Source organism: Polistes canadensis, unplaced genomic scaffold, assembly GCF_001313835.1.
Source record: "Polistes canadensis isolate GaletaPanama2010 unplaced genomic scaffold, ASM131383v1 scaffold_235, whole genome shotgun sequence".
Classification (NCBI taxonomy): domain Eukaryota; kingdom Metazoa; phylum Arthropoda; class Insecta; order Hymenoptera; family Vespidae; genus Polistes; species Polistes canadensis.
In genome coordinates this window covers 72,682-95,543 of record NW_014569782.1, presented here as the reverse complement: position 1 = coordinate 95,543, position 22,862 = coordinate 72,682, and the positions used below count along the sequence as shown (strand labels likewise).

The following is a 22,862-nucleotide window of genomic DNA, read 5'->3' as shown; positions in this document are numbered from 1 at the left end:
AAAAAAAAAAAAAAAAAAAAAAAAAAAGAAAAAATATGCTATTTCTTACTGTACAAAGAAAAAAGAGAAAAAAAAAATTAAAATATGCAAAAACATATCACAAAGATCTATCTTATAATCATAACAGTAAATTATCACAAGTGAGCAATCTACTCTTTATCAAAGCAATAAATATAATAGCTTACTATTCTACTTTTAAATTTTCTATAAAATGTAAGAGCAAAGAAATCTATATGATCGAAGACAAATTATTCACGAACTTACCATTTTCCTGGTGATTCATCCTCACTGTCGCTGATGGTGATAACAGAAACAGCCGGAGATGGGGTATCGTATATGGTGATTGTTGGTTGCCGGACGGATGCAACTTGTTGATGTTCTACGTTGTGACTACTACTGTGTTTGCTGCTACTGTGATGATGGGATTGAATTGGTTGTAGCTGCCAATGTCCATTCGAAGGTGAATGTCGTCTCATACTGCTCGGTGGTGTACTCTCTTTCACTCTCTTTTTAACTGGACTCAATTGTTGAGTTTCTTTCTTATGTTCATGCCTGTGTTGGCTTTGTTGGGGTACGGTCACATGATGTTGATGATGTTTAGTGACGCTACGTTTGCCCCAACTTTGTGGAGGATGTTCGACGAGAGCACTAGCGTTATAAACCTCCGTGACAGGAAATACTGGCCGCTGATCCTTCCCCAAAACAAGGGTAATCAATTGGAACAATGCATTCGACAAGGTGTATTCAAATAATTTGTAAGAAAAAGATAATCATTCGTCGTTTAACGACAAAATCCAAATACCTTACCTGTAATATGGCAGAGCTATCTACGATGAGCGGTCTTCCCCAATCTCCAGCGTCGCTTAACAACGGTTGTTGAATCGCTGCGTGTTGAGGTGGTAATTGTTGCCAAGATGGTACAATTGCAGCCATTTGCCGACTTCCACCAGGCCATGATGTTTGTACGGCATTCTAGAAATGTATAATAATATGCATACACTAATATATATATAACACGATACGTTATCTTGAAGTAAATAAATATTTATTAAGATCTTACAGTGAGCAACATTTGTCGTCCGGTTTCCACCATAGATACAGGAACAGCCGCGTATTGTTGTTGCGCAGCTACCGCAGCTGCTGCAACAGCTTGCTGCGATATGATCGAGGGTTGGATTTGAAGTGGACCTTGTTGAGCCTGCGGTGGCTATAACCATTAGTTTATATTCAAATACAATAAAGCGTTTAATTATTTCAAATTTATCCCAGAGGTATGAAACAAAAAAAAAGAAAAACAAAAAGAGAGAGAGAAAAAAAATAAACAACAATTTATTGAAAATATAGATATTTCTATTACCTGAGCAACAACAACGTGTTTAGCTGGACTTGGCATCGTTTGATAGCCAGGAGGTGGACATAATATACCAGGTACTAATTGATGTGAAAAATCGTGAACCGCATTTCGGCCACTATTTGAACCACTAGAAGAACTGCTGTATTGTGTTGCCCGACGACTGCTATTACTATAGATTTGATACTGTAATTTTGGAAATGATAAATCGTATATTACATTTGGCCAAGGACTGCTGATGGTTTCGTACTGTAATAATTTCAAATAATAATTAATATGTTAAATTGGTCCAATAAATGAAAAAACAAAACATAATAAAAATGATTATTAAAATTGATATTAATACAAACCAGATTGTCATAGCCCGTTGGAGCAGTGCGATGTTCTCTAACTAAACGTTGCACTTGATTGGTCAGTTGATTGTTGAATGTAAGAGTAACTGCACTACCATTGGTGGTTGGTACAAAATTAGCTACTAAGGATGCGGGCGGGGGTGCTTGGGGAGCAGATGGTGCTGTATGGTGAGCAGGACTCGCTGTAAAATCGCCAGCTCTTCTGCAAACCTCCATCATTTGGACGGAAGCCTTGACACTGTTATAATGAGCATAATCGACCAAATGTGCCAGGGTTACGAAAGCGTGATTCAATGCCTCTCCGGGTGTTATTCGGCGCTCCTATATATATACAAAATTCATTATATTAACAAAAACTATTATTAAGAATGAAAATCAATGATTATTCGATAAATGTATTTCTTTACATGTTGGAAATATATTGATCTATTAGATATTACCACCTGGTCCATGGTGAGCATCCTCTTCAAGAGGTCAATGAACTCTTTCCTATCTGCCTTTTCAGGTAAAAGTTGACCACCATCTAAATCAGTTGGTACGTTAACTTGGCCAATATCATCGAGACAATTAAAAATATATTTTCTAGCTTCTTTTGATTTAATTCCAGTCTCCGCCTCGTGTTCCTCGGGTGTTTTTAAACGCCAAAATGGATGCGTACCTAAAATAAAATATTTCAACGCGATGAGAAAAGTTAACAATAATCTCCCTTATAAACAAACTCATAAATCAATTTGTATTATATATTGCATACTAACTGTCCATGTCTCGATAAAAAAATTTCGTCGTTTTACTAGCATTATTTAACATATGTTCCGTCGGTAGGCCCTGTGTTTGACTGATGTATCGAATTTGATCGTATTCCGAACTACCCGGATACAAGGGCCATCCCAAAAACAATTCTGCTACGACACATCCGAGCGACCACATATCTATCGCTTCACAATAAGGAAGTCCAAGAATAATTTCTGGTGCACGATAGTATCGCGATTGTAAATAAGTATTGCAGACTGCCTTTGATACGTGAGATGCCGAACCAAAATCTATGACTTTAACTCGATATGGTTGACGCGTGGGATCCACTAACATGATGTTTTCTGGCTTAAGATCCGCATGTATAAGGCCCAATTGCTGAAAATAATCAATTTGATAATTATAGCATAATAATATCTGATTATAAAGAAAATAATGTTTAATAAACATACCTTGAGCTTTAATAATGCAGTTAAAACTTGTTGGAGTATCGGCCTGATAAATTTAAGAGGTAGCGGTGAGAATTTATTTTGCTTGAGAAAGTCATAAAGATTTTGTTCCAACATTTCGAACACCAAACAGGTGTGTGATTTATGCTGAAAGCATTCATAAGCGCGCACAAAGTTGAACTCATCCGCGTTTTCCTGACTTAGTCGTGACAGGATGGAGACCTAAGTGAGAAAGAGAAAGACAGTATATTAATTTAAATATTATATAGTCATAACAATATATATATATATACATAACGCATAAAATTAATTAAAAGAAAGAAACACAATGGATACCTCAATCTGCCCTTGGCGCGCATACGAGGGATGGTTTTTAAGAATTTTGATGGCTACTATTTCATTCGTTCCCTTTTTCCAACATTTTACAACCTGGAAAAACAAATGAATGAGTCTCGCCGAACTTTAAGGACAATCAACAATAAAAGAGTTTTTTTCATTCTCGTTAAAATAAAAAAGAGAAGAATTTACCTGGCCGAACGTGCCCCTGCCCAAAAATTCAAGAACTTCATACTGATTGGCCATAGAGTATAAAACTTCGTGTTGGACCAAATGATAATCTCCATCCCCCTGAGGATTACTTCCACCCCCGCCACCGCCACCTCCACCACCAGCCCCGTTGGCCGCATTTGCAACTTGTTTGCTATGAGCTGTCATCCCTGCTTGCTTATGTTGTTGCTGTTGTTGCTGTTGTTGTTGTTGTTGTTGCTGCTGTTGTTGTTGTTGCTGCTGCTGCTGTTGTTGTTGCTGCAGCTGTTGTTGCTGTTGGGTATAATGCTGCGACACTATAGTACTACCCACTGCGTTCGTCGCGTTGGCGGAGTGGACTGCCAGGGCGTCACCATTACCCTCCCTCGACCAAGTTTTTCTCTGTAGGAGGAGGAATACACCTTATACAAAAATTTGCTAAAGTTAACAAATCATCTTTTAATTATCGCGTTATATCTTTTTTTTATTTTGCAACCTATTTCTTTTTATGGATAATGACAAACAACGGTGATGATTGTTTAATGACGATGAAGAATATGACGTTGACAAATGACGATGATAATATAACGATGATAATATGACGATAACGATAATTTTCATGGGGTTTCAAAATAGAATTTCTCTTGGCTGATTTCTATTGAAATATTTCTTTATATCTCTTGCTTGCCTTGTTGTCAACCATTAGCTCTAGATCTATCGGATACACTAACAAGACATTGGAGCCGATTATGGTCGTAAGACAGACGAGACATAATCTTGAGTATGTGACTCGAATCCGGATTACACACACATATATATATATATTAAAATGTATCGAAGGTAATCTACGTATCAGTTGGAAGAGTCAATGTGTATTGTAACGTCAAAAATTAGTATAAATTTATTCATTTAGTATAGTTTTTTGACAAAACGATCGTCAATGTTATTGCAAGACATATAGAATTATGTTTGTAGAGATGTAACGCAAATAAATTCGTTTAAACTCGATAAAAAAATCGTTGAATCCAATAAGAATCGAAGAAAGGAATAAAAACAATATGTAGAAGAAGAAATGATACGACGGGGGGTGGGTTGTTGCAAGTGGGCGTTTCGATGAACGTGAAAGGCAGAAAAGCTGAGAGAGCATCGTGAAATATGAAATGGGGAAGCCTTGAAAGGAATCGATAGCTAACTACGCCACGCGGAAATGTTTTCTACGTCCTCGAGAGAATCAACTCTATTCTTGATCGCCATTGGGCTTCGGGCAACGATCTAAAATCTACATTATCGTTTTCTCAACCACCCTACACTCTTCTGTTACCTACCTTTCTAACCCCATCACCCATCCCCTACAAACCGACACAACAAAAAAGACAAGAAGAAGGAATTACAGTTCCTGATTTTCACGCGTTGCAACACATTTCACAAATATATTAACAAATATTATTATTATCCATATTTTATAGGATAATAATCGTATAAAAAATACTGATATTAAACATAATCAAATTTAACAAACGAAATTGTATATCTTATCTACAAATTCGTAATATACGTTATACCTAGATTTATAAATGCTAATAAGTTTACTGTAATCTCTCGGAGAAAGGGGGGGAAAAATAAAAAGAAATAGTGAAAGAAATTGCGAAAGAATTGAATTTTCTAAATAAAAAGAGAAAGAGAATAGAAACCGTTGGTGGTTCGTTCATTGTACTCTCAAGAGTTCAGTCCTTCATGGAACATAGAATGAAATGCTCCGATGAACGAGAATGAAAGAACGCCTACGTATTCTTCTATACAGGGTGTAACAAACTATTTAACTACCGCGAGAAGTAATATTGGTCTTAAAAAGATCTCTAAATTAAATTTTATAACAATAAATTGTGTAAATCCAAAATATCGGATTGTTCTCAAAGTAATTTTCGTTAGGATTGCGTTTAACGATACCTGATTTTACTTTAAAATCTTCAAATTACTTTCATAACAAGGTAACAATTGTTATTACCGATATTGCGTTGATTACAAGACAAGATTAATTTATAATTCAATATTTTAAATAGTATAAAAAAAAATATATCTTATCAGAAAATAACACAGCCATTCGATCATCGAGTTTGAAACCTTCGTATTCTTGATCAAAAGACTATTCCAAGGATAACGTGATCTATACCGAGTGGTACCAAGTACGTTAGAGAAAGGCCATCATTAAACAATGATTAAACGAGTTATATATACACATACATACACACATACAGATACACCCAGTTTTTATGGTGTAATGTGAGCTTTTTCTACTAATTATTATTATTATGGAATTGTTACAATAGAACTAGTAAAGCAATCAATGAGATGATACTGCTTTGTTTGTCAAAATTAAAGCACACTGTGTTAATAACATTAAAGAGATCAGTATTAGAACAATTCTAATAAAATTATAACATCAGTAGAATCATAATTAAGGTTTTATAAAATAATTTATATAAATTTATATATATATATTAAAATAACACAAATTCAACCACGAGAGAGCTGTGTAAATCTCTTCAAAGTTCACGAGTATTCGATGTACAGGTACGAAAAGTGAAAGTATAATATTAAAATATATTTTGAATATAAAGGAAAAACGATTTACGATATTCTACCAACGTCTTATACCTCAAGGATTATCTTAATGATATTTCCAGATATGATATTTTAACGATTCTTCCTAAATTCTTGATAATTGTCATATGTTGACATAATACACGAGAATTATCTACAATAATTTGATTGTCCGTCAAACTGACGACTGATGAAAAGTTATATATTGTAATTGGAAAAAAAACAAAAAAAGAGGAAAAACTACTTCCAAACAGACCGTCGTCCCATCGGAGGATTAAGAAGAAACACAACTCGAAATTTATTTGATCTTACAATTAGTCAATTACTTAATTCACAATTTGAAGTATTTAGAGATATATATAGATTTTTCTTTTTTTTATGAAAAATAATATTAGAAAGAATAAAACTTAGTATACCTCGAAGCATATTTGTGACAAAACTAAATTGAAATACGTTAGAATTTTTCTAGAGATATCATTAAACAATTAGTTAATAAAGAAAGAGAGGGGGAGGGTAGATAGGGAAAGGGAAAGGGAGAAGGAAGATTGATATTTGTCCTATAAATATCTTATAAGTAATCACGATGAAAGTGACGATGATGATCCATATCACATTTTGTGTTAAGAAATATTTGTGTTTACAAAACATTAACGAATAATCGGTTGTGTTTCTCTCGTCCAAAAATAAAATTCTTAATGAGAAGGTATCACAGGGAACTTGGACATAAGAAAAAAAAAAGAAGTAGAACTTAATTTAACTAAGTTGGACGTTTCGTCCCTTTATTGGAACTTCTTCAGCAACTTAATCTTAACTTAGTTCAGTGTCTTTTTTCTTTGTGAGTAGACATACATTTTTATTTTTATTTTTAATATTCAAAACACAAAACATCTAAACTAGATTGAAACAGTCTAGTCTAGATATAGACTAGTCTAGATTGAAACAGTTTTGTTGAGTGTTCAAATTATAACGGGCTAATACTTAACGAAGTTTAGATGTCTTGTGTTTTGAATATTAAAAATAAAAATAAAAATGTATGTCTACTCACAAAGAAAAAAGACGCTGAACTATAAAGATTAAGTTGCTGAATAAGTCCCAATAAAGGGACAAAACGTCCAACTTAGTTAAATTAAGTTCTACTTCTTTTTTTTTTTTTTTATGTCCAAGTTCCCTGTGATACCTTCTCATTAAGAATTAACGAATAAAATAAAAACAACAACAGGGAGGAGAGGGTTTATTCAAACAAAGTTCGGACATTATCGTGATTGATATTAGACCAACCTTCTGGCCACAGCGTTGATAAGTGTCTAGGAGCTTGATCGTCGAGGCTCGTACCAGGGTCTGCTGGTTCGGGCTACTCTTCTGCAGCGCATTATTGTTGTGCAGCGAGCTAAATGCGGTATTAGCACCGTTCACGGAATACCGCTGTGGCAGTCCGGTATTGTCCAATTGATAGTCGCCGGTCGATTGGACCAACCCGTGCTGGATCACCGGCTGGCTCACGTTGTACTCCAACTTGCGTTTTTTGCTATGGTGGTGAACGGTGTTGTTACTGCTGCTGCTGCTGCTGCTGCTGCTGCCGTTGACGCTACTCGTCTGCTGTGTTTGGATGAACATGTCACACATTCCCTGTAACATTCATAAAAACAAAAACGACACATTGGTTAATTACAATTGTTTTCTTTCCTTTTCTTTTTTACCACTTCATCTTCCTTCTCTCCTTTTTTTTTCATTCTTATACTACCTGGAACAATAGGCCAGGTAATTTCTTTACTGCATAACTGACAAACCATGGTGGATCGAGTTCTCTTGATTGATAATGACCCATTATGATTTAGTTTAATGGAAATATTCAACGAAAAAAATAATTAATTATATTATTATAATTATTTTTCTCTTCACACTATACCACACGCCTATTGATGATAATCGTAGTTTCGAAATATCGTAGTATTATACGAATTTCGGCCTAATTTCTTGATACTTTTGAGGAAAAAGAAAACAAGGTTTCCAAAAGAATTCCAAAGGACGAGCAGAAGAAACGTATCTCCAACTGTCGAATTCGAACTGAAGTTAAAAAACCGTCTGGGTCCTAACGTCAGGTTAGGGAAAAAATGGAATAAGTAACCAATAGGATCGCAGCATTTCTATTTTATAGTAATGTAAAGAATTGACGTCGTAGTTAAGGGAAGAGCTCGAGGTTAAGTGAAACATGTCGAGATATGTTGTTAATGGATAATATTTTATTGAATATTTTTTAAATACGAAATATAAAACTAAGTGGACGATTAAATGTCTTATTTTTTTTTATTTATTTATTTTTTTTTATTTATTTATTTTTTTTTTATTTTCATCTCTTTTGTGTAGCTTTAAGTATGCGGAAGTGACGACAGCGACTATAAAAACATGCTCAAAAAATGAAAACGAAAGCGTCCTTCGAAGTTCCTTCAAATTCTTGACGACTTTCTTGATTTTTCTCGAATTGTTCGAATTCCTATCAAATGGAAAGTAAAATCGGTGCTTGCAATTCGAATTATATATCATCTTCTTTTAATCTGGCGCCCGAGATTCAATGATTTCAACTACTTTCTCTTTATTTGTATTTTTTTAATCACGCGTTTATAACAATACAAAGGGTTCTTCAACCGAAGAAATTCCTAAACGAAATATCCTTTCGAATTTTTATTATCTTTCGAATTTTATTATCTTTCGAGTTGTACTAATCTAAACTTTCTATTTTATTATATGACCAATGAAATGATTGATTTGCTCCCTCTATCTTGAAACATTTTCACGGTCCTTCTAAGAATTTATATTTTTATAATTTATATTCGGATATTCTATTAAATTCATTCTTTCGAAATATAAAAAATATAAAAAAGAATAAAAAACAAAAATAGCCATAAATTTTGTTTATTTAACAAAAGCTATGTATGACTTTGTAAAAATAATCAAAACGTCGAGGTTGGTCGAACGTGACACGAACTTGAACGATGAATTTGGGGATTTTCGTATGTTATGAGTGAACATGCGTTTATGAAAGTTTCTGTTTGGATTTTTCCTTTTTTTTATTTTTTTTATTTTTCAATATGATAGGAAAAAAACGAGCTCGTAAATGGAAACACGCAGATCGATCGTTGTGTCTCTCTCTCTCCCTCTCTTTCTCTTTGTCATCTTTGTTTCTTTCTTTTTGTTGCATACACAAGACGAATATATCGTTTGTCCAGTATAACTAAAAATTCAATATTGTCCAATACGCGTTTACTAAAACTTCCATTTCGTATTTTATTTTGTATTTCAATAAGTAACCTTATATTTTTAATTTAATATTTCGATATTAATGATTATTGGTTAATTCAATATATTAATTTAACATGTATATACACAATTATATATTATAACACAATTAATTAGTTTCATGCTGTATTAAAATACTTATGAAAGAAATCAAAAAATGTAATGGAAACATTCGTGCTGCATAAAAATAGTTAGAAATGTTTATTAAGTCGTGTCGTATCCGAGTTTTCATTTTAATATCATGTTTTTGAAATACCATGTTATAAGGGAGTTGAGTATATTTATATATATATATATACGTTCAACAAATTAAAAAATAAAATAATGTATAACTAAATCAGCTACGCGTTATACTTTCAGGCAATTATAAAATACAAATTAGAGAATGGGTCCGATTGTGTCAAATTTTTATAGGATATTTATATTCCAGATGTTGGTATACCTGTAATCTAGGGTCTTTAAATATTGGACAAAAATATAATTTGAAATTATTATTTTTCTTATTTAAATTTACCGTTCATAGGATAACGCGTTATTTTAATTAATGCCTCGCAAAAAATATGTTAGATAAATATAGCATGTGTCGTAAATGGGAACGTAAGGTATTTCTTTTGTTCGATGACTATACTTCGAAAGGTTGGCTAATTTTGCTCGTTCGTAAGTTGAAATTTCAAGATTCGTAGTGATTATTATATAATTTCTAATATATTACAATTAATATTTTATTATTTATTATATATTTTAATTATATTACGAGTATTATACCTTCAAAGTATTAGAATAATAAAAATCGCCATTTTTACGGAAGTAGAACTTTTGGGGAAAAAAAACAGAGGGCGCTAGAGGCACACACAAAACATGGCGGTTTTTTATCTATCGATAAAGATCGAACGATTGAATCAACGTACGCGTTTTTATCGAAGATTTTGACGAAACGAGAGTTAGGACGAATGAAAATAAATTCGAAGGGAAGTAGTCATCGTGTTGTTGTCGTTGTTGTTTGGATGAAACGTAACTGTAACTATCTTGGTACCGTAAATCGCTTATTACAGTACCAAGCAAGTATTATTTCTGACAAACGGCACTATAATTAGAGCATGTCGTGTTATATAGATGAATAAAAATAAAAAAAAAAAAAAAGAAAAATATAACTGAACAAAAATTAAGCTTAGATTATAATGTATATTGAAAAATCAAAATATGAATATTATAAAAATAATATTTTGTAAAAAGAAAATATACGAAGTATAAAAGAATGCAATGTTTTGATATGAAATTTTTGCAAGAAATAAATGAATTGTTTAACGAATATTTAAAAAAGAAAAGAAAAAATATATATATATATAAAAATGCACAATTAAATGTAAATGTAAGATTACGTTGTTGCGATGTTATGCAAAAATTGGGTAAACATGGCGCGATACTTTTGACGCGACTAAATAATGAGAAGAATGCCATTTCTTCGGTGGCAACAACAACATCGATGATGAAGACAACAAGGACGAGCGTGCCATATAAAAATGATTAAAATACATGTACCGTATATATGCACACCTACATTAATACAATATCAAATATTTTCTCTTAATGTATTTGAATATTCCATTTAAATACGAAACTCTTGCTAATTGGAAAAAGAAAAACAAATAAATAATACAAATTTCTGTTCTTTTTTCTTTTATAATTAAATTATTAAATAATATAATTACTCGATCTCTCTCTCTCTCTCGTATATTGGTAACAGAGCTATTAATTAAAATAAAATTGTATCGAAAAGTAAAACGAGTTGCGTGTTGTAAAATATTATCAAAATATAATATATATATCAAATAAATTATACGCGACACACACAAATTTGTGTCCAAAGAAATACGAATTAAATAAAAATAATAATAATGATGACGACCAAAACAACAACAATAATAATAAAAATAGTAATAAAGAAGTAACGATGTCTAGATTAAGAATAAATTTTGTATGTTCAGTACATGTATATATATATATATATATATATATACATAAGCACACGCACGCGCACTCATGCATATATATATAAAAGTTTCCCGTTATCATCGTACACGATGCGTCTTCACCAATAAGGATGTTACATTGTAACCAGCACGAATATCCTATTCGTGTGTTCTCGTTATCCCATACCAATCGCACAATTAAACGATCATACAAACGATTGACATTACTTCTCGATCAATCTTATTAATCATTCAGTTAGTATAAATCCCGTTATACTTTTATTTATAATTTTCTATTCATTTTCTTTTTAATATAATGGCAAGTTTTATTTTACTTACATACGAATCGCGAATACGTTTCCTTTGAACGTTCCCGCCGCCGCCGTTGCCACACGTGATTTCCAACGAATAAAAAAAAAAGTCACACACACCGGGAGAAAATGATCACTTTGTAACTAATATATTTCTACAAAACTATATAAAGTGTTTAGTTTTCCTATTTTTAATTGACTAACACGATTACGAAATAGTTTAGGCTTAATTTAATTGGCAATCATTTGGGTTTGTGTTTGTTCCTCAGTCGTTTGCGTAATTTTGCGAACAAGTTATAACGCGTTTCGTAGCTTTCTTCTGTTTTTCCAAATTTAATCTCGAAAGAGATATCGAAATACATATTTATGCTAATCGTTTAATCAATTAAAATACTCGCTATCGAAACGAAAAACTCGAAACTAATTTCAAATGATTGCAGTTTCATTTTTTGATCTTAGATATTGACCGGGGTAAATTCCGAAAAAAAGAAAAGAAAAAATGACGCAAATTATTGTGGTGGCAAAGAAAGAAAGAAAGAAATAAAGAAATAAATAAAGAAAAATCTGAATCATTATGAAATAAAATTTAATGGAAATGGAACGAGAAAAAATTCATGTTTTTGCAAAGGTAGGAGAGAAAGAGAGAGAGAGAATTGTCGATGAGTCACGAGTTCGAATGCACGCGAAAGGAATAACGAAAGTCGTTTTTATCTCTCTCTCTCTCTCTCTTTAGTTTTGCTACTGCCGTTACTGGCTTCGTGTGTCGGCGGTTATAGCTATACTCGAGAATATAAATGGGGGATATAATGTATTGTACGATGAGTCAGTACCGATCAATGAGTAAATCAGGAAAAGCCACCAAGTGTTACGGACCCACGTGCAAAACTTTTCTTACCTTTCTAAAGAAAAAGAAAATAAAAAGAAAAGAAACAAAATAATCTACATTGACCATAAGATAATAAACCTGAGATAGGGTTGAAGAGGTCAGGGATGAATCCGCGAAAATTAATTCTTTTTATTTTGTTTTTTTTTTTTTTCAATCGTAAATTCATTGAACTTTCCCAATGTAATTGGATATAATAAACAATAAGAAAATATCAAAGAGAGTATTTTTTATCATCACTGAAAGTTGCTGGGGGGAGGGAGGGAGTGAAATAAAATTGTGCACCGTTATGAGAACGAAGGACAACGCGTTTAAATTATTTTACGAAATTTCGATTATAAAAGAGATGCACGAACTACCACGTTTGAAATAAACAAGACGCGATGCACAAAAATAAAGTCATTATTTGTCTAAAAGATATTATTATTATTATATTTGCGAACAACCTGGCATTATAATATTTGTAAATGCTATGTAAATTGATGCATCAGAAAATTCATCATAAACTCCGTGAAGTTACCGAAGGTTTCTAACTTTGGTCTTTTATGAATCATGGCATACTAGATACCAAATGCAATTTACTTCTCTAATGTCTAATAAACAAGTTCGTAGAAACTTTTTCATTGAAATATAATAAAAAAATTTTCCGAATATAATATAATATTGTTAATAGAACTAATTTCATTGCAACGAAATCGGCGTAGTATTATTCAATGAAATCTCAAGACAATACAAAACCTTAAACGATATGGAATAGGAAAGATACAAAATAAAGTATCCTCCTATAATCAGGATTACATTAGCGGTCCTAAAAAAAAAAAAAAAAGAAGAAAAAAAAGATAAAAGTTAAATATCCGATCTCATAAATTATAAACGAATCTTTTTTGAAAGCAACAATAGTACCAAAAGCAGCAGAAGCAGCATTATACCCTAAACATACACACACATATATAAATATATGCAATGGTAGTAATACTAACACACACACATATAAACGATATCTCGATCATAAATGTCGGACTATTAAGAACCGTCGCTCGTATTTATAACTCACAATCTCTCGGCACACAAAAGTTCGCCGACGAATTGGATGATCGCGTTTGTAGGCTTCATTCCTGTCTTCTTATATATACAAGAAACTCAGGGTGAGGGTGAAGGGGGGTAGGAGTTCGAGGATGAGGGACACGACGACGACGACGACGACACATAAAACTGCATTACAATCGAACAAACTACTACTACTACTACTACTACTACTACTACTACACTCTTATACATATTTACTGTATATATATATATATATATATAAATGCATTGATAATTGCACTTCGTATTGGAGTTCATTAAGTTCGGTACAACGCGTCTCTCCGATAATTTCCAAGAAGAGAAAGACAAGGAAAAAAAAAAAGAAGGGAAAAAGGAAAGAAAAAAAAGATAAGGGGATGAAAGAAGGAGGGTGTAAGAAGAGAAGGGCAAAACGAGGGGTTGAGAACGATCGAGTACGAACGAAGGGAATTAAAGGAAAATAAGAAGAAGAAGAAGAAGAAGAAAATAAAAAGGATTAACGTTACATAGATGAATTTCTTGGGGAAAATGTGTTATTAATTGGAACTTAATGAGTTCGTCGATAACTGCTAATAACGATGACGATGACGATGATAACGATAATGATTCAATGACGTCGCGTATATATGTATATCAATCGGAAAATCAATATTATGTGACTAGATATTGTATGCATACGCGTATACACATAACACATCGCGTTCAACATTGTACTTTCGTTATTGTTTTCTTAATATTATATGATTTTTATATTGCGATTAAGATTCAATTGATAATGTATCGATGAAGAACAAGAAAAAAGAAATTAATTTTCTATTATACAAAGTTCATTCAAAATGTATATATATATATATTTGATGGTTTATATTTATCTTGTTTAAAATTTATTTTCTAAACGCGATTAGAATAAAATTATTAGATATTAATGATATTTAATATTACTTTTGTAGCTGTTGAATTATTTAATTTCTTTTTTTTTTCTTTTCTAATTTTTTTTCAATTTTTTTAATTATTTTGCGAAACGTATAATCGTTTGATGACTTTTTTTTTTAGTACAACGAACAAATCTCATTGCATGACGAATCGACAAAAGTGTACAACAGAGACAATCGCAACGCTATTAAAGTAGATAAGTATATACATGTATAGATAGATAGGATAGATAGATAGATACACGTACACATGCGTGTATGTATATCAGTGATTCGTATAGTTTCGTAGATTCGCATTTGCGCGATCGACAGAAATAGCTTGTCGCGTTTCTAACCGAGCAAGTAACCTCCTTCTCCTCCTCCACCTCCTACTCCTACTCCTCCTCCTTCTTCACCCCACCCACTTGCCCCCCCCTCACCACCAAATATAACTGGACGTTCTCGGATTTGTGCTCACGAAAACAGAACTGTTATCGTATTCATAATGTTCAACGTAGTTTCTATTCCTAATTTCTATTCGACGCTTTCCAACTTAACGAATACGGCAAATAAAAAAAGAAAAAAGAGAAAAAAAGAAAACTACAAAATATTAAACGATTTTCATAATCTATTATAAGACACGTAATAGGACATTTAATATATCCTTGGAGTATCACGTTTTTATGTCATGGCGTCTCGTACACCGGTGACGACGGGCACGTGGAAAGTTTCGCTCGTGTGTTCCTCATTGATTTTCGACGAAGAAACCATCCCACGCATAAAGTGTCTACGAAATTTTGTTTACTTAGAAAACTATCCGTAGATTGGGGGGAAAAATATCGTTAAACCTTATTATCATAAGCTAATTCTTAAGAAAAAATATTCATTCCTTTATTTTTGCTTTTTTTTTCTTCTTCTCTACGTTATATTTATATCTAAATTATTTTCAATTGACTTTTTAGAAATTCACCATTTCTCTTGTTTTTTTTTGTTTGTTCCAATCCACATATATCTGATCTACGAAATCATTCCCAGTATTTTTTTTTTTTTTTTTTTAGCTGATCAATTAATTAATCCATTGATTTATTTTGCCCTATAGGAATATTCTGCTCATCGAATATAAGTTTATGAATATTTACGAGATGTAAAAACGAAATTGTCCAAACAATAAAGGAGAAAGAGAGAGAGAGAGGGATGAAATCGAATGGAACAAAAAAAAAAGTGTAAAGGGTAGACTTAGAAAATATTAGTCAAATATTCTTCTTTCTACAGGTATCTCTCAGCAGGATTCTCGCTAGAAAGGCCAAGCATAAGAAGAAGAAGAAGAAGAAGAAGAAAAAGGCCGCGGAGAAATCTTAGGAACAAGAAATATAAGATAAATAAAGAAAACATTAAAGAAATTAATCCTCTTTCCGATGTCTATTCATTTTGATTTGCAAATCATTCAACTTATAATATAATACCCTGATATCTTTTGTTAGTATCTTTTTTTATTTATTTTTTATATTTTATATATAACAGTGCTATAAAAAAAATTGTTACAATGAACAACCGCATTCCTAAGAATTGTGAAACTACGAATCCTAAGAAAATTATTTTCACGAGGGTATTCTAATCCTTTAAAAGCATTTATTATCCGTATCAAAAAATGTTCACAAAATAACTAATATATCTACTTTAGAAACTAATATTGTAAAGAATCTTTTACCGATCATATCGACAAAGTTTTATCCAAATATGTTGTTTAAAGACGAAAATCTTTGACTTTTTTTGTAAATAGAAAAAATTAAGAAACTTGGAAACTTTTCTTCCACCATCTACGTTGTTTCGTTCGTTTACTATTTTTCGTTTAAAAATACAAATACAAAGAAAGATGATATAAAAAAAAAAAAAAAAAACGAAAAAATTATAAAAATAATATTAGAAGAACATATTTTTTTTTTTTTTCAGTACAAATCAATAGGATCTCGACGAATAATGTTGATCTTACGATCGTATTAACCTTCTTACTGGCTTCTCTCACTATAAAAGCAAGCAGTGGTTTCCTTTCGCCTCGTTGCAATTACTTTCGAATATAAAGGACGATTTCTCTCTTCGTCCGTCTTTCTTTGACTTTATTGCAACGCGTTTCTCTCTCTCTCTCTCTCTCTCTCTCTCTTTGTTCCAGTTTCTTAGAAAAAGAAAACCAACGTGTCTCGGCTCCCCAATAAAATAACAAATTCCCAAATTTATGATTGTTATGCGTACCTATTCCTTTTATTTGCTATATTAAGGGGTTACATGGGTTTGGGACTTTCAAAAAAATTTTTTTTTTATCTTTTTAAATTCTACAACTCATCTAGAATATTGTGTTGAATTTTGAAGTCGATAGGAGTAGTAGTTTTAAAGATAGAGCATTGGGAAGTTTCACTCTTTAGTGGCTCTTATACCAGCACTCAAATCTTTAAACGCGTTTTTCTCAAAACGCGTTTTTCTAAAGTCGGTTGTCAAGATTTCTCGAAAACTATTTAACCGATTATGATGAAATTTGCTACACGTCTTCGTGATACTATTGACAAGGACTTCGACGAAGGATTTTCGTATTTTTCATAAAATCGAATTTTAAGAAACCAAAATGTGGTGSAAATTGTAGCGAAATTTGAATGTTCTTGCTAAAAACGTTGCCAAAAATCCAAATTTCAATTTTTTTTCTTTTTCCTTCGTCCAGTTTCTAGTTTTAAGTATTCACTAAAAGACCATGTTTTTTCAACAGAAAAACCCTCAGCGTTTATAAGTTCTGCTGTCAACGCGAAAACACTTTTTTTCGGTGGGGTTATTGGAAATGAAGTCGCAATGGCTGAGTTTAAAATATTTTTCAACCAAAATTTCAGAAAATGTTCTTTAAATATGTATCTTAAATGCTATCAAAAGTTTGAATAAAAATTCCATTTTTTATATAGAAATAAAAAAAATTGTTGAAAATATGCTATGTTTTCCCGGTGTAAACCCATGTAACCCCTTAAACCATTTAATCTGTTAATGAAATCGCGTGATTAGAAAGTAATAAGGACAAAAAAAAATGGATTATTAAATTAGTCGATACGAAATACACGCTAATTGAAAGATTTGAATTTATTTCGCAATCTAACCCAACTAATTATTCCTCGTCATAGATACGACACGATAAGTCCTTCTTCACCTGCTGGATAAATAAGATAAACGTTAATCTTCAAAGCTGTAGACGAATTCAAATTTATCTCTGACACTTTTTGTAAATTAAGAAAGAGAGAGAGAGAGAGAGAGAGAGAGAGATTAAGAGTGAGAGTGAGAAGAAAGAAAAAAAAAGAAAAAGAACGAAAATAATAATTAATTCTCTTTTATTATAATCATTTTCTCCCTTACTCGTAAATAAGAAAAAGAAAAACAATTTACTCTACTCGTTTGACGAAGTCGTAGCATATGGTGTCTCTAATAAAAATAAAAAATAAAATATTCTAATTAATATTTAATCGTCTGACTGGAATTTAATTAATTCGCACGTGTGTGCTTTAGTCGATTATTGAAATTTTAACACAACTTATAAAATTTATATACGCCTGTATTTCTTTCTCCTTTTCTTTTTTTCTTCTTTTTTTTTTTCGGACAAATTCGCATGATTAAAATATTACGCGAACGAAATTACATAAACGAGAGGACGAAATATACGAGAGCAAGGATCTTACGTGAAATTTATATCCTCGTAACAACGATCAACGAATACATTATATAGCAGGCCATCGAATAATGTGATTGCTATGTGGACTACGTAAGTAGTTTACTTGATAAAGTTCTATTTCGTCATAGTTTTCTATCCCTATTATTCTATCGTTCTTTACATTCAAATTTTAATCGTCTTATCGACGATTACATTTTAATATATTATCATCCAAATATATAAATTAAAGGTTATTCTATTATATTTTTATACTTGAATATATATATATAAGAAATTACTCGACAAAATAAATAAATGAGAAAGCTTTGAAAATTATGTTTCTAATGATTTACATGCTTATCCAATGCCAAGTGAATAATAGTTACAATTAGCGTACTTGAAAACGACCCACTTAATTGCCATTTTGGGTTTTTCTTTTTTGCAATAATTTGAGCAAAGAAAAAATGAAACGTTTCTAGAAAGAGAAAATGTATAACGAAATACGAATACTGGGAAAAGGATCATCGCAGGTTGTTCACCTTTTTTTTTTTGAAATGTTGCAATGAATATATCTATGGTGAGAATATTAATCTAAACGAACCGAAAAGTTTCGATTCAATCATTCAATTTAGATTTATTTCACGCGTTTAACATTTACGAAAGCTTACTACCGAGGAACTAGAATATCATTTGGCAATTCTTAACTTAACAGCAAACTATATATTTCTAATAATAAATAAATGTATACTACAAGTTCGCGTATAAACATTCTAACATCTACAAAAATAACCAACCAAAATCTACGATAAATAATTGCGCGGAATCGTTGAAAAAAAAAAAAAAAACAAAAAAAAAGAAAGAAAGAAAAAAATGAAACCTTGAAATTCGTTTTCTCTCCAAATAGAAATTTATTCACTAACCTGTTATCTCTGAATAGACACTTGAGTTCCTCAAGAAAATTCTTTCGCATCCGTCTCTAACGCTATCCTCGTCTACGAAAAGTAGCATTCGTTCGTCCAATAAAATCGTAAGGATGCATATCGTATTTTCCAATCACGATCACGATTCTTCGAAGTTGAGGAGCAAGAAGAAAGATCCTCGAAGGTGAATACAAATAACGAAGAGGTGTACTGTCCTCGACGAATTCATCGATGATAATTATGATGAATATAATGATGATAATGATGATAATGATGATGATGACGATGACGATGACGATGACCAAGTTGACGGTGGTGATGACGATGACGATGTTGGTAGGTTAAAGACGTTGTAAATTATTTAGCTTTTTAATCTTCGTTAAACTCTCTTTTCCGTGAGAAAGTTCACATGTACGATGGACAATGACGACAATGACGATAATGACGACAATGACGACGACGACATGTACGGTCAGTCACGATCAGAAAACTTTCCTGCGTCTCTCCTTTCCCATTCCGAGAGTACGACGACCACGAGGACGAAAAAGAAGACGAATACTACAGAGAATTTACTCGTGACAAGCATCTCACCCACTCTCTCTCTCTCTTGGCCTTCCTTTGGATCCTTAAAGAAGAAAAAAAGCAAACTGGAGGCATTGAAGATGCGTATCCATCAGAAAGTAGAAAGAAAGAAATACGGGGGAAAATAAGAAGGGGAAAAAAGGGAAGGGGAAGAATAAGAAAAAAAAAAAAAAAAAAAAGCAAAATTCTCTAACGAAATTTCTAAGAAATCGTTCGAATAAAAAAAAAAGATGTTGGAAATTGATTTATTTTCTTCAATGGTTGACCTAACCGTGATTTTTCTATGCAACGAAACATATGCACCGATAATGAATATAACGTCTCGAAGGATTTTCAAATAAAAGTTCACGCTAACCAAGGATGATTTCTAACTGGCACACAATATGGGACTCTACGGGAAAAGGGAAGGTACAAGAAGATTAAGAGAATATTATGATTAAGTACAATGAATTTCATCGTAGAAAAGAAACGGATGAAAGAAAACGGAAGATAGATGCATAATAAAATTCCCTTTTTTCTTTATTGTTGTTATTCCACAAAAATATCTTTGGGAAGTTTTTCGTCCGGGGAAACATTTAAAAGCACAACTCAAATATTTTCCAATAAGTTTCTAACTTTCCTCTCTCTCTCTCTCTTTTTTTTTTTGACATATTATATATAAATTTAATAGTAGAATACGCGACGCGTAAAACGTTCGAGTTCCACGTATCTCATAATATATATATATATATACACACACACAAATAACTCAGAAAGACAGGAACAACGCATACGTAGCTTCGATCTCATCGTCGTACTTTCGATGGAAATTTCCGGCTGCCAGAGACAGTGTTTGAGCACTCTGCACGAGTTTCGTTCCTCTCCATCTATCTATCTATCTATATCTATATAGTTAGATATATAGATATATATATATATATATTACACACATCGGCGAAATCGACGAATTCTAGGATCCCAGGCTCTGTCTAACTTCATCTCTCTCTACCTAAGTCGGTCCACCTCCTCCCGCTGAATCTAATTATCTCATTTATTTATTCTCAGAAATTTTTCTTACAAAATCAACATGTTTCTTTAACTTCAACATTAAATATACAATAGCTATTTCAGTCTAACTTATTCATTTTTAATCTATCTATATTTTATTCGTATCTCATGGTAATTAATTCAACGTGTGTTCTTGAATTTCTATGACTACCATTATTTAACTTATACATTTCTATATGAATTCAAAATGTTTATTTAAACATCGAGTCTAAGATATTATTATTATCAATATTCATTTATCTCTAATGGTAACAAATGCAATTTGTTTTCTATTTGAATTTCTATTGAAAATATTAAATATATCGATTTGACATATATTTTAATCTACTTTATATTTATTTTTATTATATTTCTCATGAAAACACTAATGCAATGTGTATTTTATTCTTTTTTTTTTTAGAATTTGTATCTAATCGTAAGATATTAATATCAAATCGTTAGTAATCTACAATCTTTTATCTACAATTCTATCTTTCCCTTTCTTTTCTCCTTCACCCACGTCATCGTTCGTTCGTATGTTGGATCTGTCAGTGTGTTGTCTACGTAGATACTTTTTGCCATGTAATCGAGAGAGATTATACTGCTGGGATTCGATCGACGGAACGGAGCCTGGCACGAGTAAAAGTGTGTGGCCACGACGACGACGCCGACGCCGACGACGACGACGACGACGAACGGGAACACGCGACACACACCAAAATGTTGCCTGGAATGACAATGCAAAAGAAAGAGAGAGAGAGAGAGATAGACTACGCGACGTATAACGTACTGTATTATTACATCTTAAGAAACCGTTCGTTCTTTCCTTCGTTGCAAAGTCGGGGCACGAGGTAGTCACGTACGTCATCGAGAAAAAGAGAGAAATAATCATTTTGCGACTTGTTTACGTTTTACTAATACACACATATATAGAGCAAGAGAGACATATTACCGGCATATATGAAAGAGAGACAGAAAGAGAGAAAAAGAAAGAAAAAGAGAGAGATATATATATATTAAAGTAGAGAAAGAGAAAGAAAGAAAGAGAAAGATCGTAGCGAATTTTTTTTCACGAGAGTACTGTGTTTTTCCTGGAGTGACGTTTAGAGAAACCGCGAGACAGAGAGAAAGAGAGAGAGAGAGAGATAGAGAGGTTAGGTTCTTTCTATGGCCTCTATCACACAAGAAATAAAGATAGATAGATAAATAGGAGAAGGATAAAAAAGATTGAGAGAGAGAGAGAGAGGAGGGGGTAACCGGGAAATGATAAAACGAATAGAAAGGGTTAGGAAACAAATAAATACAGGTAGAGAAAAAGGTATATTAAATAAAAGAGGATTAAATAAAAGAAAAGTAGACTTACCTATCTGCTTTTTGGCCAGGGTCTCTCGTTCAGGGACGGGCCCGAGGATCTTGTAGCCGCATGTTCCGTTTATTCCCGGCTCCTCGTTTTTCGCGTTCCGGTTTCTCTTTGGGCTCTCGTTAGCGACACACAGCCATCTTGCGTACCGCCTGGTGGCCTGGCTCGGTGCCTTCGGTGCGGTGGCCCCAGAGCGTGCGATAGAACGACGAACAAACGAGACAGAGAGAGAGAGAGAGAGGAGACGGGGAGAAAGAGAGAGAGAGAGAGAGAGAGACAGCAGACAGATAGAGAGAGAAAGAGAGAAAGAGAGGAAAAGAGAGAGAGAGAGAGAGAGAGGACAACGGGTGGATGTGGCTGTCTGCGGTGAGAGAGGAGGAAGAAGAGAAGATAGGCACTGTATCAGTGTATTAGTGTGTTGGTGAGGAATATTATCTCTCTCTTTTTAACCAAAGGTAGTGTAGAGACGCGGAACACAAGTAACGCGCCTGCCCGGCTGCCCCTATATGTGATACACCAAAGAGAGAGAGAGAGAGAGAGAGAGAGAAAGGGGGAGAGAGATGGTTGACGCGCACACACAACGAAAAATACGTGTCCAAGACTTTTCTGACGCACGCTTCGCCGCCACACGCAATAACAGCACACGGAACACAACACCACTAGCCTTCTTCTTCTTCTTCTTCTTTTCCTCTTGCTAAAACTTCTGCTGCTGTTGTGTTACGGATGTAATATTGGTTAACTGCTTTTCTTCTTGATTATTCTCTTTTTGACAGCACGACACTCAATGCCACGTACGATAAACAACGCACACTGACATATAACCCCCCCTTTAACTATT

At 32.8% G+C, this 22,862-nt stretch overlaps 1 protein-coding gene across 18 annotated transcripts in view; it reads right to left on the bottom strand.

Moving 5' to 3' along the window:
* LOC106790402 (homeodomain-interacting protein kinase 2) overlaps window positions 1-22,611 on the bottom strand; it is a 26,983-nt gene extending 4,372 nt beyond the window's left edge. For 9 of the 18 annotated variants that reach the window (XM_014755235.1, XM_014755243.1, XM_014755244.1 and 6 more), the window contains exons 1-13: window positions 22,028-22,611; window positions 19,057-19,681; window positions 7,308-7,655; window positions 3,432-3,830; window positions 3,240-3,332; window positions 2,907-3,125; window positions 2,460-2,832; window positions 2,145-2,362; window positions 1,702-2,025; window positions 1,358-1,600; window positions 1,061-1,207; window positions 808-972; window positions 265-692 (exon numbers count right to left, since the gene is read on the bottom strand). In XM_014755235.1, coding sequence (XP_014610721.1) covers window positions 265-692; window positions 808-972; window positions 1,061-1,207; window positions 1,358-1,600; window positions 1,702-2,025; window positions 2,145-2,362; window positions 2,460-2,832; window positions 2,907-3,125; window positions 3,240-3,332; window positions 3,432-3,830; window positions 7,308-7,652 — 2,954 coding nt within the window. In that variant the 5' untranslated portion in view covers window positions 7,653-7,655; window positions 19,057-19,681; window positions 22,028-22,611. The remainder of the gene's footprint in view (window positions 1-264; window positions 693-807; window positions 973-1,060; window positions 1,208-1,357; window positions 1,601-1,701; window positions 2,026-2,144; window positions 2,363-2,459; window positions 2,833-2,906; window positions 3,126-3,239; window positions 3,333-3,431; window positions 3,831-7,307; window positions 7,656-19,056; window positions 19,682-22,027) is intronic. The other 9 variants (XM_014755246.1, XM_014755248.1, XM_014755250.1 and 6 more) reach the window with 7 other exon arrangements.
* Window positions 22,612-22,862: the final 251 nt, after the last annotated feature.